Source organism: Calonectris borealis, chromosome 6 (genome assembly GCF_964195595.1).
Source record: "Calonectris borealis chromosome 6, bCalBor7.hap1.2, whole genome shotgun sequence".
Taxonomy (NCBI): domain Eukaryota; kingdom Metazoa; phylum Chordata; class Aves; order Procellariiformes; family Procellariidae; genus Calonectris; species Calonectris borealis.
Genome location: NC_134317.1, coordinates 41,263,833 through 41,283,120, shown reverse-complemented (window position 1 = coordinate 41,283,120; position 19,288 = coordinate 41,263,833). Strand labels below are relative to the sequence as shown.

At 40.8% G+C, this 19,288-nt stretch overlaps 1 protein-coding gene across 16 annotated transcripts in view; it reads right to left on the bottom strand.

The window, feature by feature from the left end:
- UBE2F (ubiquitin conjugating enzyme E2 F (putative)) overlaps positions 1–19,288 on the bottom strand; it is an 83,375-nt gene that overhangs the window by 7,139 nt on the left and 56,948 nt on the right. For 10 of the 16 annotated variants that reach the window (XM_075153757.1, XM_075153758.1, XM_075153762.1 and 7 more), the window contains 2 exons: positions 10,622–10,723; positions 9,568–9,635 (listed from right to left, as the gene is read on the bottom strand). The exons of 2 other annotated variants lie outside the window; for them this stretch is intronic. In XM_075153757.1, the coding sequence (XP_075009858.1) occupies positions 9,568–9,635; positions 10,622–10,723 (170 nt within the window). Of the gene's footprint in view, positions 1–828; positions 919–9,567; positions 9,636–10,621; positions 10,724–14,505; positions 18,083–19,288 lie in introns of those variants that run through there. 4 more of the 16 variants (XM_075153753.1, XM_075153754.1, XM_075153756.1 and 1 more) reach the window with 4 other exon arrangements.

The window sequence follows — 19,288 nt, the reverse complement described above, 5'->3', positions numbered from 1 at the left end:
TGATTTAATATTAAAACAATTCACTTAAGTCTCAACTGATGAGCTGCTCATCTTAAAAACATGCCACACTTAAATGAGATGAAAAAAATATGACAGACTATAAAAAGTTGTTACTACAAGATATTTTACACTGAAGGCATAAACAACCCCAGTACCTGGCCAGAGTGGTAATTTATCACGAATTATGTATCTTTGAGGAGTACTTGGGAGAGGATGTATAGGCAATTATGGAAACAATAGGAAAACAGCCACCCCAAAACCCCAGAAGAGAAGCACAGTCTACAATTTGTAGGAGCATATTGAAGCACGCACTCAAGAACTAGCTACCTTTTTGAAAACTGGGGTTTGACCTGATTTGGCACCTCTAAGAGAAGAGACTTGATTTTTTCAACAATTTATACCGCACTGAGTTGTACTGGTTAACTGCTTGTCTATTATTAAGCTTTTAATTTGAAAAAGAAAGATCTGCTCAGTTATCCAAAGCAAACACAATACTTCTCTGTGACAGCTACCAGAGAAATTTAGAAAAGTTGTAATGGAAACTTTTACCTCAGGAATCTGTACGGGGTTTTTTGTTTGAAACAAATGTAAGAATTACACAATAAAAAAAAACCAAAACAAAGCAGATTTAGCTCATTATCCTTAATATACCCACTACTAGCACCACTTCACACACTGCAGTATTTGGCAACTCACAATATTGACCTCAGTTTCTGCCCTCAAGTACGTTAGAGACCAGAGACTATTCCCGCCTCTCTGGGGGCTGTGTTTGCACGGTTGAAGGCCACACTGGCCAGTCCCTGCAGGAAAATGTGCAGTGTACCACACCTGTCCCTCGATCCTGACTACAAGCACCCAGATACTGTGACAAACTCTGATCCACCTCCACGTTGTTTTGAATTTTACAGACTTGTAAATCTAATGGAGACAAAAAAAAGATCACAAAAATACTCAATTGCTCCTGCCCTTCCCTCCTTTGTGTTAAAGAAAACAATGAAATACTAATAATAAAAAAGCACTATTTTAACAGAACACTATTTTATCACCACGGTTGAATTCCAAACAATTTCTGTCAGGATCTTACTTGTAGTTTTACTTAAAGTGCAGTTTAGTAAAGGGGTCTTCTGAGCACCAGGAACATGACATTACTCAGCTCCAGCCAAAGCTTTAGGAGGAGGATATAATAACCAGGTAGATTTACCCATTAGCCCTATGAATTATATTTAAAGCGACCTTTTCTTTCTTTTCCATCTTGCAGGAAATAATGATTATTCACGCCCATCAACCCCCACACACCCACTCCCATTTAAAAAGGAGCTGAATGAAACCTTTGAGTAATACAAAATCTCAAGTATGAGGTGTTTTTCCAATTCATGTTCCTGCCTTGCTATCATTTCCCTGTCATTGTTTTATTTAGCTTAGCCTCTCCACCATCTGAAGAATTTTCCAAGCTCTATAATTAAATTTTAGTTCTATGAAGAAAGAGAAGAGTGAGGGGTGAAAAACCTATACACAGGTATCTCTCACAGGCTCCCGTGCCCAGCATGTGCAGTCGAAACTGCATCAATTTTCACGGCCCGTGTTCTCTACTTCAGATTTTAAACACCGTTTCTAGACATCAAGCTATTCTGATTTTGCAAAATGACAAGAAAATGCTTTAGTAGATCTCTTTGGTAGCCAAGTCCTAAGGGGAAAAAAAATGGTGGAATTTTTACTGCAGGGGGAAAAAAACCCAAACCAAACCCCAAAAACGCTACTGCTGTTTTTACTGCGACTATTTGGAAAAAAGCAGCATTGTGGGGAAGAAGAGAAACACTAAGTTTTGGACCTTTTTTTGAAAAATATCTGTAGATATAGATAGGTTACAGAATTGGTGTGAAAAGTAGTGACCTGCCTGCCAGGACACTGCTCTGGGGAGAGTCAAAGATGCGTTGCAAAGATAGAGCGAAGCATTAGGACGCTGAACATGAAGCAGCACATCCATTTGTTTGAGATTCTCAGATCTTAAGTAGGAACCATTTCCCTCATGCTTCTACAAACTTTGTTGTTTGCCAGTGAAGCAAAGATAAAGGAAAAAAAGCACTCTCTCAAGTTATCAGAAGAGGAAAGGGCTATGGATTAGGAGGCAGGGTGTGAAAGCTGCCGGGGTAGCCAGGGATAACTACATCTAAATCCCATTTGTGCAAAGGCGAGGGAACCGAGCCAGCTGAAGAGGGCAAAGCAGATTCCCAAAGAAAATCGTTCCCTGGATCAAATGCGATGCGGGTCCTGACACTTTTGCCAAATCTGCCCTTTGCCTTACAGAGCAGCTTGGCTGGAGGCAGATGGTGGAGACTTTTGCGAGTCCTCTGGTCATACGGCCGCAGTGCCAAATGACTCGGGATTTGCCCTGACTGTGACCAATTTGCTTATTACCATCTATGATTTCACCCAGGTTGCTGAAAACAAAGAAAACCTCCTGGGAGTTAAACCAGGGAGCACGGAGATTGCTCGGTCGCTCAGTGCCTGATGTCAGGCGCTTGTCTCCCCGCTCCCCCAACGCTGCAGGGGTCAGCCCGAGGCTGGTGCCAGGCACACTGGCTATCTTGTCGATGCAGTTATGGGAAAGGGTTATAGAGAACGCCCTTCAAGAAAATTACCCGAATCATCCCAATTACACTGATGTTAACCTCCTCTGTGCTGCAAATGCACTTCCACCCATGAGGATGCCACTCGTTCCCAAGAGAGGATATGTCCTCGGGATCTGAGATCTTAATGGATAAATTACAAGCGCAGAGGAAATGGGAGCTGCCTGGGTCTGGCGAGAGGGTTTTTGCAAGTCATACTCTACTCAAATCAAACGATGTTCAAACAAAGCTGACCAGGCAGGTGAGGCACATGGGGAACTCAGCTCAAAGAGGTCAGACTCCTTGTTTGCATTCAACAACCCTCCTGTATGTTTCCGTTTTAAAGCCATGCATTTTTTTAAGGAATGCAAAGCAAAAGCTATCCTTTTAAGCCACTTATTTGCCTAAAGCACGTAAAACAAGCTTTAAAACATCTGCATTTCTTCCGCATTTCCATCATTACCTCAGCAAGTCAAACCATCTGCAAAAGCTTAATCAACTTTGCTGAACCTGAAAGAGGCTCCATCCATAATCAAAGTGTTATGAAAGATGGATAATAGTTTCTATAAATACTTCCAGCATTAGAAAAGTAATGTTTTTCCTATTTACATCTGTTAGCACAATTAGCAGCTGTGCTGTTGCTCATTTGCACATGCCGTTTAATGTACTTTATGCTCACTGGGAAAAGGCTTCAAAGGCTGTAACACGGACATGGAACATAAAATGGGGAGGCAATCCAAGAAAAACCCCAGTGCAGTTCTCTAAATGCAGGAATATTGCAGAAAAACAAATATGTATTCTACTGTGGCTGCCACAATTTCAGTGAGAACAACAAACACCGAACAGAGCGATTGGGTGTGCAGAGGAAGTGAAGGATTTACTGCAATAAATATGGAGATAAATAAATGCAATGACTCATAGGGAGAAGTCTTATGAAAAGATGTTTTTGAACTGGGATGGTACTGTTGTTCTTATTAAGACAGTTAAGCTGTAATCAAAAATAAAAACCACAACAAAAATTAAACAGCTTCCAAAAAAATCACATCAAGTTTGAAATCCTTTTAGGGCTAAATTCTTTTCCAGTGTGGTAAAAGCTTGAAAAGCTATGGTTAGCCTCTAATGCAGTAGATCAAGTTCTTCCCTCAAGAAGCTCCTTCTGCTGCTTACCGACTCATAAACCGTAAATGTGGTGTCCAAAGGCATTTGTACCAGCTGGAGACCCGTGGTCTGAAAACAAATGGCTTGAAGAGAATTTCAGGATAATGAAGATGCTGGGGCTCTAGCTGTGATTTCTTCCCTAGCCCTCCAAATCCAGAGATCTGGAGGGCTAGGGAAGGCCAAGGCAATGACGCACACACTGTCGGCGTGTCACAGCGATACACGCACATCCCCATCATCGGCGTGAAATCGAATCGGTGCGTGGAGCAGCTGACGTCTGAGCGATGGCAGCGTACGTCAGGAAAGTGAGGCTGCAAGTTCTGGATCAGTTACGAGTACTGTGGGATTCATTACAAATAAGGGGAAAAAAAGTTTGCTTACGCAGAGATGACAGGTTTGTCTGGCCAAAGGTGAATATATACTTCCATTCCTCAGATACACTTTGTGGGTGCATTTAATTAGAACAATTCTTCAATACTTCATAATCCCTTTTAGAAGAAATCAGGAAATAGATACTCAATTCAGTATCCAGGAATAAATGCGAGTTTCTTATTTTACTTGAAGAAGGTTAAAAAAACCCTCACACTTTCATCATGTCACAGTTTTGTACTGTTAGAAATAAAAAGCAGTATTCTTGAAGAAAATGTTCAGAACCAGCTACTTCCTATTAGGAAGAGAGACTTCAGGATGTCAAGGGCTGGTGCAGGGCTATCAATTTAAACAAGGCAAAGAGGTTAAGTGGAAAATCTCATACTAGACAACGGACAAAGACAGATCCCAGTCCATGAGAAACGCAAACACGAGTAAATAAAACAGCACAGCAAGGATGAGACTAATTTAAGCAACGCAAATGCAATGCAAACAACCTAAAAAATGAGGGCCTGATAAAGCCAGCCTGAAGCAAACATAATGAGAGCAAGATCTGGGCATACCTCCCCTTGTCAGCTCTAACAATATCCCTGTCTTGACAAGAACTAAACAGCCTTTCTGTTGCCTACCCTTCCTTGAGTTAAGAGCCAACTGCATCAACTGAGTTGTTGACAAAGTCCAGCACTGAACAAATTGAAGATGAAAACATATTAATTTGTATCCTAAATTCTTGGACCCAGATCACAAATCAAAAGCCTGAGGGGTTCCTGGAGGCGCAGATCTATCCTGATAGCTCTTTCTGAGTCTCTCTGGCAAAGCAGTGGGAATGAGTTAAAGGAATGGAGATGACTGTCCTGGGTGGAGAAATCTGCTGCGTGTTTACGGTAGCACTGAAAAGAAAGGTGAGGTCGGCACTCCAATCTGCAACACTGCAAGTCTTAGAGAGACCACTTGTAATGATGACCCCCGTAAAGCAGTTACTCGTACTTTAAGGTATGATGTATCAGAGTTACAAGCTCTGGACCAGCTGAGATCCCAGATAAAATAAACAGACACCAAGAAGAAACAAAACACTTAAGAAGAGAAAAAGACAGTAAAGAGGTCAAGTTATAGCTTACCCATGTCTTTATGCATTTCTTTTGCAAAGATTAATTGGATCACCCCATAGAAAGAACTGTCTGGAGAGCTGTCCTGAAATCTCCTGACACACCGCAACTGGAGACGAAGCATCAGGAAACCCAGCAAAGACCAAGGGATTCCCGAAGCACTGTAGCAATCCCACATTTGGCAAAACATTTCTTATACTACTAAGTTTTAAAAACAATACCTTCTTACTGTTTCTATGGGTATAGAAGTAGCTATATTGCCTCAAACTCTTTTCTGCCATAGCCCTGGATCCCACAGCAAACTCTTGGGAGCTTTCTTTTTCACTGTAATTTCTTGCCGAGAAAGACTGTGACCTCACAAACTTCACATCAGAATAATTCCAAGATCATAGGGAAGAGTGAAAGCAGAGAAGGAGAAATCCAGCTTACAGACAAATTGAAAACAACTAAAAATGATAAGTCGTAATTCAATGAGATGTTCAGACATTCTGAAAAGGCTAGCAGCATGCATGTGAGCAGGGCAGCTAGCATACTATGATACAGTATACAATTTTACGATGGGTTTTACAATGCCACTCTTTCTGTAAACTGTGAGAATTAATAATGCAAGATGAAGAAGCAATAGTTTCAAAGCCTTGACCTCAATTACTTCTTAAGCAATCTTAATAGCATCTATCTTTCTATTGTTGGAGTAAGAGCCAGCAGTACTGAAAATGAAAAAACGAGAGTTGTGCAAAAATCCCCTAAAAATTAATGTATACAGTAGACTGATTACTAATTACTTCAAATGTGGCTAAATATGGAAGAGGAAAAAAGACAAACGCAAGTAAAAATATGCAGATCTCGTGATCAGTATGAAGTAATGGGGCTCCCCATGGCGTTTTAATAGCTTGCGGGTAGTTCTCACCAGAATAAAGCCTCACTTAGTGTGCAAGAGTCTATTGGCAACCCACACATTTTTACCCATACAGCTAGGGAATATCTAGCAAAATCAAGAAAGGGCTTTAAAAGACACATGCAGCAAACAAAGATAACAAAATCTGACTGCCTAAAGATTTGCAGACTATCATTACTGCTCTCCTCCCCCCACCACGATACGGCTTTTCCCTGATACTCTTTACAACCTCCTCTCTCCCAGGAAGAACTCCAGTTCCCTCACCCTCCTGCAGCCCTCTTGGGTTGCACCCAGGTCTCCTTGCCACCAGCTGGGAAAAAGGCAAAGTGCGTGGTCTGCTCCGAGCTGCACGTGCCCACGTGGGCCTGACAACAGCCCACCCGGAGTGGCTGAGCTTGCACGGGGGACTTTCCTGGTGGCTCACTCACAGACCGTCCTCTCTTTGCTGCTGCTGACAGCTTTTGTGGCAGTTATGGGAACTGGATGTAAAGACTCTACTGCTCTGTCAAATTTGATGGAAATTGATGTGTGTTCAAAAGGATTGAGGGGGAGGCTGGGATGAGGGAAGGGGACAGATGGATGGCATCACTGCATAAGCCTTATTCCTTTACAAAACAAGACTAAAAAGCAAAGCAATTGCTAAAGGTTTACTTCAGTGAAGCTCCAAGACAAACTGATTAAGTATGGACTAGATAAAAGGACACTGAGGTGGACTGAACCAGCCGAACTGCTGGGCTCAGGGGGTTGTGATCAGTGGCACAAAGTCCCACTGCAACTCAAGGGGTTGATATTGGGGCCAATACTCTTTAACCTCTTCATTAATGACCTGGATAAAGAGGCGGAGTTTGCTGATGATATAAAACTGGGAGGAGTGGCTGATACACCAGATAGATATGCTGCCATTCAGAAGGACCTCGACAGGCTGGAGAATTGGACAGAGAGGAACCTCATGAAGTTCAACAAGGGGAAGTCTTGCCCCTGAATAATGCCCATCCACCAGTACATGATGGGGGCTGGCTGGGTGGCAAGCAGCTTTGCAGAGAAAGACCTTGGGGTCCTGGTGGTCACCAAGCTGGCCGTGAATCACCAAAGACGACCACTAGCATCCTGGGCTGTACTATGAAGAGCACTGGCAGCAGGTCAAGGGAGGTGATCCTTTCACTCCACTCAGGCCTGATGAGACACATCTGGAGTGCTGTGCCCAGTTCCAGGCTCCCCGGGACTAGAGAGATAGGGACTTACTGGAGCGAGCCTAGCAAAGGGCCACAAAGATGATTAATGAATCGGAGCCCCTCTCATATGAGGAGAGACTGAGCGACTGACCAGGACTGTTCAGTCTGGAGAAGAGAAGGCTTGGGGGGACCTCAATGGATATAAATACCTGATGGGATTTGACAAATTGAAATACAGGAAATTTCTTTTAAACATTAGAAAAAGTTTTTTAACTGTACAGGTGGTGGAACATGGGAACAGGTTGCCCAGAGAGGTTGCGGAGTCTCCATCCTTGGAGATACTCAAAATCTGACTGGACACGGTCCTGGGCAACCTGCTCCAGCTGACTACCACAAGCACAGGGGCTGGACTAGACAATCTCCAGAGGTCCCTGCCAACCTCAGTGACTTTGTGATTCTGTGTAATACCTTCTGAAAATGTCTCAAGGATGAAGTGCTGGAAAACCTACAGTTACAGAACAAACAGCCCTCCTAATGTGATTCAGAATCACTGTTTACTTGGTTATGCTGGGCATAAGCAAGAAAGAACAAATAAATGTTTCTATCAAGACCTTTAACTTGCAGTTACATTAAAAACACAAGCTTATTTTCATGTAACCTGCCAGCTGCCTAGCAAAGTTTTCCAGTGTCTCCTTACTCAATTTCATCATTACCCACCATTTTATATTTCTTCAAATTATTCTGCTGCTGCTGCTACAAGAATATTAGACTGACAGTCTCCAAAACAATATCCAACTTTTATCAGAGAAGTAAAAGGATAGAAAACAGAAATCCTTCAAAAACTATAGTGGCACTGAGGTTGACACATCTATCCATACCAGCGTGATGCACCAAACATTTTGTTAAGAGTCTAATTTTTAGTCTTGAGAACGGAGGAGGAAACTGTCGGGCTTGTCAATTCAGTAATTCCCTTACTCTCAGCTCCACAGAAACTCTTTTGTTCTACATGTAATTACTATTATCTCATATTCCAATATGTTCGAGACCAGATTGTTTCACTTATAATATATGGATGGATTCCCCTCCTTCCCCTACCCAATTACAGTTTTACAGCCTAGGAAACTTTAATCAAAAGATTACTTTAAACCTGAAGTGCCCTGCAGTTCTGTGTCTCTCCCCACTTACAATAATTTACATTAATTATGTTAAATTGATTGCTTCTAATGATCAAGGCAAAAACTTTCTTCTCCTTTCCACCTATTTTAGTAACTATCTGTACTGTGCTGCCTTGTTCAGGAAATTATCCCCCCGATGGCAGCTTTTATTTTTATTTTTAAAGAGATGGCCACTGACTTTAATCACACACAAGAGAGAATTTCCTTTCAGCCAAGGAGTTATAGCTGGGACTGCCTGTAGAATATAGTAATTTATATCATGATGAGTAACCACTCATCATATGGATGAGTGAATGGTGTGGAGCCACTGCCAAGCCATTAAGAGCTACTCTCCTCTCAGCAGCACAAGAAGAATGGTTTCAAAAACCCAGGTGAAGCCTCTTTTTGTCAGTGTTACACAGTGCCAAAGAGGGGCTCCTCAAGGGAGAATGGCTATCTGAACCAGTTCAGACAGGAGAGTTACTTACTATTAGGGACTCAGTCTTAAGACTCGCACTGATTTCCTTGCCGAATATTCTCTACTCTGTTTACCACAAACATAGGCTGATTGTAGGGTTGAAGTTTCTAAGAGGTAAGAAAGAAAACCCCTAGGACAAGAGTCTCAGTTGTGACTGCAGTCAGGGCAGCACAGTGCTGATTTAAATCACAGTCCAATCTCAGTTCAGAAAACCAGAAAAGGGATTTGTTTTGCAGGCAAATTAAAAAAACAGTAGAATGTCAAGCTTAAGTTACAAAATTGGCTGCTTCTTCCTTTGTGCTTTTTAGCTTTTCTATAGAACAGGAACCTCTGGCACCTACAAGTAAGGGCAGCACAGCAGAGAAGAGCGGTCTGTCTTTACTCCTTCAAAACTGAACTTGCCAGAGCAGAGATAAAATAGGTGAGAAAGGTTGTCTGTGTAGGAACATTACAGCAAGACTGAGACACATTCAAGTCAAAATTAAGGAAAAGATACGAAACAGAATGCAATTTAAATGCCACGGTATTAATCCAGGATTAAGAGGATCCAACTGAATGCCCAGACCCCCACTGCTTTATTGTCCTACCCAGGGTGAGTAATTTCCCTCTCTACATCACTACATTCCCACCTGCAAAGTAGCAAGAACACGATGAGCTCTCCATCGGTGTGCTTTGTTTCTTCCACTGATGAAGTGCCCTAAATAAAATCTAGGCATTAGATCTCAAATTTAACAGTGACTTAGAGTGAACTGAGAATGCCCGAGCATCTATGACCCCTTGCTACCCAGGCACTGAGAGGAGGTAACTACGTCCTCTTACCATAATAACGTGTCCTCATCTGCTTCAGGGCTCCGGCCATTTGTATAACTAAGTCCCGTCTACAAGAACCTATGCTCAAAATTGCAATGCTCGATGTTCAAACTAAATTTGTAGACATCAGATCCTATTCTATTCACACAAAAATAAGTGTCAAACATATTTACAAATTCTGCTGTAAACCAACATTAACCAGCTTCATGACACTGAAAGTAAAAAAAAAACCCACCCTATTTTACTTTAAATCTATTTCTTCATTTTATTATTAAAGATATCAAAATGAAATCACTTACAATTACTACTAATCATCATAAGAAAAATCAAGACAAAGTGAAAAGCTTGGCTTGACTGCAGCCAGTGGAGGGAAAAAAACAAATTTGCAGTGGTGAAACATTAATTTTCATTCCTGATGAAGCAAATACGATTCTTAAACCAAAGGATCATCTTTGTTGTTATCTGTTAAATCTTTCACAGGGTTACCTACCTATTTAAGCTTTGCAGACGGACATCTGTGAATGTTCAGACAATATGAAATAAACAGAATATTCAAAATATGTCCAAACCTGGTTTACTGCTTCTTCATCCTATTAAATGTAATTCCTATTTATTTTTCAAGAGGGATTTCAGCCCATGGTTTCATATGTTCAATGATACTGAAGAATCAAAAGCAGCTGTTGTTTTCTACAACAAGCACTGTAAGTACTTTGGAAGTTATAAAGGATTTATTTTCAGTTGAGTGATATGCTAATACCCCAGCAGTGCTAGATCAGTGCTCCACTGCGGTAATGCAAGATATCCAACTACGTACAGCTACAGCAATCGTTAGGTATCTTGTCCCTACAGATTTCACTGCTGGTAAGTACGTACCCCATCAGGTACTTTCGGCCAGCAGAAGTTGCTTCTTTTGTTGCAGCCAAATAAAACACAGTAAAAGCAATTGCCCAATCCTCCAGGATAAATATCTGTAATCTAAGCACAAAATTAGAGTGCCTGACCATAAGCTGACATAGTGGAGAGTACTACCTAATCAGAGAAGAAGTCATGTAATAACCAGCACCCTTATGATATCCTCAGATGAGAAAATCCAGTGGGACCCTTGATTAAAGGGCTCTAGATAGACACAGCTGTTGAATTGTTCCTATGAAACTCATAGAAAGTCTAATTTTTTTTCCAGTGCTAAAAACAAGTACAAAACCTGCTGAAATTGCTGTCAACGTTAACAACTGCTGACTCCAACAGACGGGGTTTGCCACACGACCGCATATGTGTAAGAATGGCGGCTACGATCAATCTGTACACTCAACAGAAGGCCATGGGCTCAGAAGTAATAACTTATTTGTAGGTTCTGCTGAGTAATAGAATATATTACATGGAAAATAATTTGCAGGTTACATGGTAAATGTTTTACTATTGAAATAAAGCTCTTTTTAGACACCAGAAAAATATTCTGGCTTTATAGAATTTGTTAGTGAATATTCACACTACTGACAAGGTAGTCAGTACACAATGACAAGCTGAAGTTTTCAGATAGTTTCCTCCTAAGTCTGCCAACACAGGGCTGGAATCCATAGAAAAGACCCACTCCCTGACAACACTTCATTTGGCAGCTGTAACCAATCCATTTCTCTCCATTTACTTTGCCAAAGTGAACGCAAGGCTAAACAAGGTATTATTTAAATCAGGACTGGCATGGTGCAGGGAAGAGATTCCAGAAAAATTTGTTTATTGCTGATCTACCACTTTCTTATGCCACGTTCAACAGGTCATCAGATGAAATTCCAGACTATTTTGACGAATATTCAGTGTGCTATCCTCCCTTGACTGATGTGTATGGAAACTTGGTTTCATAGCTAAGAACACAACAAGCAAGATGCTGTTAGGCATTATCCCTTCACGCTGTGTCAAGTGAGCCATCAGTCACCATACCCAAAAGCGCTGGCAGAGGCTCATGCTGTGGATGCGCAAGAGCGCGAATAAGAAATCTCTGCCTTTAAACAAGAAACAGCCAGCACCACCAGGTACTCTACACAAGGTGGAGGATGTTGCTTGACTCCATTTTTTGATGATTTCATACCAAAATTCTCCAGCATTGCTTCTGCGCGACACGTGTGCCTGCATCTGTCGCTCCTCAAGTTGTTTTAGAGCAGGAAGCTACTCTGTCTCAATAAATTACAAAATAAATCGGATGAAGGCAGAAATTCAAGCAAGCAACACAGAGCCGTCAGCCATGAATTTGAGGCTTCTGACAAGCACGCAGCAGGAAACAGGACAGTAACGCGACATGCCAGATCTCATAACGCTCTGCACAATTAGCAAAATACCAGGCTACCTACATCACCTTGGAGCTGGATATTATATTACATCCTTCCAGTAACAGCAAAGTTACATTTTGTTTTTATCTCCATTCATTTATGCAAGATTACATTAGGGCATGTTAACCCAGCATGTGACTAACAGCTTGCGATCCTCTCCATACTGTGATCAGCCTTTGTTCTTGCACACAGGAGACAGGAATGAGCGGCAGCTAATCTGTATTCACACTTCATTACTCCCCTGGGTCTTGTAGGAATATTAATGCATTTTCATGTGGCATGCTGAAACGGAGGAAGGACAGTTAGCTAAGGGTATTTTGTGGAACATCTGCTACAAGATCAATGCAAAACTAAAGACCCATCCTGAAAAACTCTGAATGTTCTCAATTCTTTTTTAATTGAAGGAGAAACAGAGTGCATCCAGCACTTTGCACATTTAGATGCACGGCATGACTTACTTGTGTTTTCCAAGCTACCACCCAGTGTCAAACTCCAAAAATTGATAAAGATGCTTTCCCAATATTCTGAAGAGGGTGTCAAATAATGCTTTGATCATCTACATTCTCCATTTGATTGGCTTGACAGATGAAAGAAGGGGTTTATTGTTAAAACATTTTCAGCTTTCAGTTTGTTTTACCATTACGTTATTGGCCAGGATTTAGGGAACAAATTTTGAAAATGACACAAGAATGTGCCCACTTTTTAACCCCTTAAAAATAATTTAGTACAACTTCAAAGCGTCTAACAGTTGGATGTTTTCAGTGAGGGACTACAGGACAGAGCCTGGCATTCAACTAAGAGAAAGACAAGAAAGACGCATCTTGAAAGATGGACTCCAATGTATTCTGACCTGCATAGGTAAGCTTATAAAGCTGACCTTTTAAATCCCCACTTATGCCCCACAAGTAGGAAAAAGCCAGCGCAGTACTAAAAGAGGCAATAGTTGTGGACTCTGAACTCAGAGCCCCCCACTTGCAAACATGCATGCTGTAGTGATGATTTCCAGATTGGACACAGGGTCATTGTACATGCTTTCTTCTGAACGTGAGTACCTAGCCAGATGTTTCCACACTACCTAGTGGGTTTCACTTGGACCGTGTACGCAGGAAATGCCACTTAGTGAAAAAGCAGCGAGTGCAACACAGAATAGGAGAGCCCGCCAGAAACATGACTGCCTCTTTAGCCAAGCTGCAAACTCAAACAGTTCCGCTTTAATCAAAAGCATTTCCATCCAACAGAACAGTCAAGCTTATTACAATGAAGTGTAAAAGATAATTTAGTGAGAAGGCTCTTCAGTAAAATCTGGTAGAAGGGACGGAAGAGCCTCCCACATCAAACAGAAAGAAGAGCCGTGATGTCTAGTTAGATCTACTGCTTCCCCATGTCAACTCTTCCAGTTGCTGCAGTGGGAGAAGAGTATTGCCAGCTCTGGGGAAGCTTCGTCTCAGAGGAGCATCTCCCCTGCTCCCTGTGACTTGAAGCCTCAGAGAAGCCGTGCAAAGAAAAACCAGTCAGGCTCCAGTACGCTACCTTCAGAAAGAAGCAAAGCAAAGGTTTTCCCTCTGTGCTGTGTTACCAATGTGACAACACAAGTCACTTTTGCACGCTCCATCACTTCTCCCCACCATGTCCCCCTGCAGTGAAACAGGCAGGGTGCAGCTGAGAAACTGCTCCTCATCACTTATGGGCATCTAGCACAACCGACCTCATACATGGCTGCTCCTCTAGCACCAGTGCAAACACGTTAATAATAATAAAATATATTTTTTTTAAAGACCACCTGAAATAAACTTCAAGTAAATGCTTTCAAAATAATTTCTCTGTTCTAAGGCTAATTTTCCAGTTGTCTTGAGCCATCACCAAACTTTAGGCATCCGAGCTTAAAAAAATGAAAATAGTAATGATCAGAATTCTTCAACTATCATTAGCACTGTTTGCATACAAAATTTCACAGGGAAACTGGAAAAGTTTAACAAAGTGTATGGCTGTAACAGGAAACGGTTGGCAAGGGCGACGAGTTTGACAAGGAGAATTGGGCTAAAAATAATGCATTGATGAATTAAATGAGCATTATTTTTTGAAAATTCCTTGGGGAAGGCATTAGAAAAAACAGTTTGCCAGTAAAAACCTTTGGGGTGCATTGCCTGGACCTAATCCAATGAAGAAACAAGCATTCAGATAGAAACAGGATATAAACTTGGGTAATACAGAGCTGGTACTCGACTTCTGACCTACCCATATGCTTTTGACTACTTTGCAAAATAAAACCATTTCAACTGTTTTCAGTTTCTTCAAGGAACACTACCCATCAAAGGAACACAGCTATTTCACATAATTCATAATTATATGGAAAATAAAATGCTCGTTTAGAGCTATTTCTAGTGCTTTTTACTGCAAATAATATCTCCTCTGAAATGTACAGTGACAAGATGCAGCATCCACGGACCATGAAATTTTATTTAGTGTTTTATATAGTATAAATGTTTTATACTGAAATGCCTTTGACAGAATCTTGGACAATTTTGGTGACTACTATCCAAACAAACTGTTTGCACCCAAATTCGCCAACAGTCACTATAGATCAGTGGATAGTATTTCTAATTCTCAGACAAATTTACTTCATGATATTTAACTGCTAACTATTAAATCTAGCAAGCAGAAAACCCAGTGATGAACACCCACAGAAAAGCTTTTGCTGCCAGCCACACAAACCCAATTAACTCAAAGCTGGAAGAAATGTTCTTGCAGGTCATTCAGCCTTCATTTACGAAGAGGTGAACCAACCCAAATGCTTTGAGCAAGAAAAGTTAATGCACTAAATGATGCATTCCCTACAATGGTCACGGTACCGGGTTCTGCAGCCTAAGTCTCAAAGAACTAAGCCACTCTGTCGTTGAGTTTTACATAAAGCCAAAGATAAAAATCAAAAAAGCAGAGTCTAAGCAGTTTGGAAGTAAGGAAAAAAACAAGAAAGTTATTTATTAGAATCCTCCTGCAGATGCTTCATTCATTTCCAACACAGATGTTAGCTAGTGTCTCAGCTGAAGGGCAATAGTTCACATCACTCAATTGTTTCAATAAGCAAAGGTGTTGACCTGCATCGAAGACACCAATCTGTAAAGGTGCCTGCGCCGGCTGGCAGCCACTGCCAGCTGCTCTTTCTGTTTCTGTGAAGTTTGGGATGTTTCTGGAAAAGTGGCAAGGGAAAAGACCTGATCTTTTCTGAACAGGAAGAATCACTGCAGAAGCTAAGTGAGCTAAGTACTCAAATGTATACTCAAATGCCTTTGATATAAAAATGATAACAAAAAAAGAGCAGGTATGACAGAGAAACAGAGAAGTTACTCTAAGATCAGTTAAATGAATTACTTTAAACCAGAAGACCTGAGGAAGAAATACAGATAATGAATACATTTTTTCCCCCAATTTTCAAGTTTTAATTTTATTTTGTGTTTGTCTGCTTAGAGGATCCAACACACCTGCAACATGCTAGCATTTATATCACGCTTTTCATTCAGATGCATCAAATAACATTTCAAACAGACTAATCTTCTGATACATGAAATTACATTAATAGAAGAAAACTAGCTACAGAGTGATCAATGACAAGAGATCAAGAAGAATCCAAAACTGAAGACACTATTTAGTTTCAAATGCATTTCCTCAGCTACACAGAAAAATGGATTTTCAAGGTAGTCTTAAATCTAAATGTAATTATGCCCTTATTATGTATAAGCACAGAAATAAAAAGCCAGGAGGATAAAAGTACAGCTGGCCATGACATTATTTTGGAAGAGTCTTTAGAAGGATCAAATCTGAAATGATACACAGGCAGCGAGCTCTGGGACTTTTTAACTGTCTGAAGACATTATCAGACTGAGGACAAAATTACTCCAAACTTCAGCAGAGATGAAAGATCCCAAATCTGCCAGCTTCTCTATTTAGCACCCTGCAAGGCAGCTCGGAAAGAAAAGCACAGGGCTCCCAGTCTGTGTGGCAGATTGGTTTATAGTGTTTGATAAAACCTGAGGTGAGACAGTAACCCCTTTCCACTTTGAGAACGTGCTTAACAAGGCAGACTTAGTAGTTTCTGATGTAAAAAAGAACCACCCACAAAAAAACAAAGAAATCAGCAAGGATGAAACCACTCATGGTGAAAAAGAAGTTTTACAATTTCAAGTTGTTGCTGGTTCTTGGTGGCTCCAGAACTAAAGAGGCTATGCTGGGCAACGACAGTTTTTGATGCAGAGGGACAATTTTAGGGGAAATTCAACTTACTATATTTCCAAAGGGATGCCTAAAGACCTTCTACAGACATGTCTGTATTTGTTTCTTATTTATGATTGTTACTTACAGGCAGACCTCTTGCGATAACTTTCTCTTTCAATGACTTATCTATTTTCAGACGATACATTAATGTCCTCTCCAGAATCTGGCCCAGGCACTGGCATTTTGCCAGGTCTTGCTGGTTCTTGCCCAGTTGCCCAAGAAAGGGTTTGAGAAATTAAAATTATTCTATAAAAAACCTAAACTGTTTGCTATTTAAGGACTCAAAAAAACTGCATACAGTTATGGAAGGTTATAAAAGCTCTTCAGTGAAATATGTAGTCAGCAACTGTTCCTAATTATCAATGGAATTTCTAATGGAATTAGATTAGTGCGCTCACTTGTAAAGACAAGACGACAGTCCTCAAGTAATTCAAGGAAAATGTTCATCCCAGAAGACTCATTAGAACAACCTCCAAAGACTGCAAGCAATTGAGAGGAGAGATTGTTTTTAAGCTTAGTTTCCTAAGGAACTGAGGCTATGTAGGGCAATTAAAATCCTAAGAGGAAATCCTTAAAAGGCAGCTTCAGACGCCATAACACCATGAACATTACAAATCCATCTCCACAGAAACAATCCTGAAATAAAAACCTTATTTTCTTTATTACCAAAAGCCTTGAATAAAAAAAAAATAGCAAACGCCAAGCAGTAATGTATTTTCTTGTGTTAAAAAAAAAAAAAAAGAAAAGAAAAAAGATTCAATAGCTGTCACAGCAGCATGCAAGTGACACAAGGAAAAGTCTGCTCCAGCACTCCTCTTCCCCAATAGCTTCTGGCCTCACATATCACTGGTGCCAGCACTGACTGTGTGATTTATCTGAGGGTGCAGTTCATGAAAATATAGCATTATCCCAGGTGAAATGAGGCTGGCAATACTGTCCTTGGTATCTTCTGGAGGATATTTGCTACCGTGCTAGTATTACTGTGGTGAGGAATCAGGATGAAATGATTTGAGCAGGACTAGAAACCACAACTGTAAGGATTATCTATTAAAGACTAAAGACAGCACTAAGAACATTATGAATTGTCCAGAGTCATGTTTAACTGCAGTATGTTATATACAAATTCTAACTCTCCTGAATTTTCCCCTTAATATTGTTGCACAACCCCCCTCCCTTAGAGCAGAAACACATTGTCTACAAACATCATAACAGCATATAAATCTACCTGAAAACAGATGGACTAGAAATATAGTCAGTGACAACTGGAGCTGCTAAAATTTGGCAGCTATAGTTAAAAATCCATGCTTTCTAAAACCTGGGCCAGAACCAAACACCGCCACACAAACCTATGCAAAATAATTCATCATTAAAGTATCAAAACAACAGCTACAGGCTTTACTAGTGATCTAGCCATGGAAAAGGCAGGGAAACAATTAAAACTACCTTTGCTGACAGCAGCAGAAGATAGCTAGGGGGAAAAAAGGCAAAACCAAGGCCCCTTTTACATTGGGTTGTTGTGCTGCATGTTCTTTAAAACCAGGCAGATACAGATCGGGACGATCAGCACCTGGAAGCAGCCTGTTGGAAGCAGCATGCCGACTCCTCCACATCCAGGAGCAACTGGGTGTTTCCAGCAAAAATTACATTGAATCTGACAACAGTTCTCATTCCTTTGGCTGGGACAAGCAAAGAGAGGGCAATGAAAGCATGGCATTAATGATCTTCTTTTGACGCAATCGCCAGTTACCTGGAGGCAGCGAAGAGAGGTGACACTCTTACTGTTCAATGCATTCCTGTGCTCTATAATCAGAAACATACAACCCTGCCTTCCAAGGAAGATGCAAATAAAATCAGGGCTTGCTGAATTAAGTAAAAAGTTTGTGTTTAAGATGGTTCCTTGGCAAATGCACACTTACTCCAATTAGATTTCTCAGCTTTGGCACTTCAGAGCTGCTGGTAAAAGTCCCATGAAAGAAGATATGCTAGAATTTCACAAGGGGGAAAAAAATCCCTCCAAGAGTGCTATCTATCTAACTCTTTCACAATGACACAGCAGGAAGCGTTTCCATGCACTGAATACTGACAGATGAGTTTCACTAAGATGGAAAGATCATGCAGGAAAACAACACAGGGTGATGTTACTCAGCTTTTCCTATTAAAAGAACTCGAGGCCTCGGTGAAGAAGAAAGCTAAGGAATATTTGGAAAAACGTTTCTACTTTAAGCCACATGAACAGCATACTGAATTTTCTTCTTCTGTACTGCACGTATGGCTTTGAAATGTTTTTTTGGCAAAGGCAACCACTACTAGGAAATATAAGGGCTTTTAAGGAACCCAGCGAATTGCAATGTCCTAAGATAGTTTCTCAAAACAACCATGACAGATGTATGTACGGAAAGTATTTCTAGACTTCAGCTAACAAATAGCAGACACAGGGCCCATAGCACCTCTGGCTAAGGAATGCACAAGTCTTGAACTACCAAGCTGATTTGGTTTTGTATTACCACGGCATATCCCTATTCTTTCAGTATTCAGCCTACCTGGCTGCCACAGAAAGCAAATCCAGAGAGCTCTGTTTGTTCACTGTACAAGACAGCAAATCCTACAATTTTTAGCACATCATTTTTAAGTGAGTAGTCATTAAAACTTAAACACTTGCTCATTGCTTAGGAAACCGTGGAATCAATTTTATTGACGATTAATGGCTCTGGCCATCCACATAATTACTGACAGCCTGACTTCTCTGCTAAATCCAAAGCAATCCCAGCTAATTAACTAGTAAGCAGTTCTTTAAATTCCACAAGAAAACTCATACTACCAAATTGATGAGGTTGTATCAGTGTGAGAAGATTGAATGTTGAGAAACACCTTACTTAGTTTACATAGAGACATCAATTATCTTTTTATTCTGATTTATTGAGCTCTAAACCAAGAGAGCATGGTTGCTTATCTT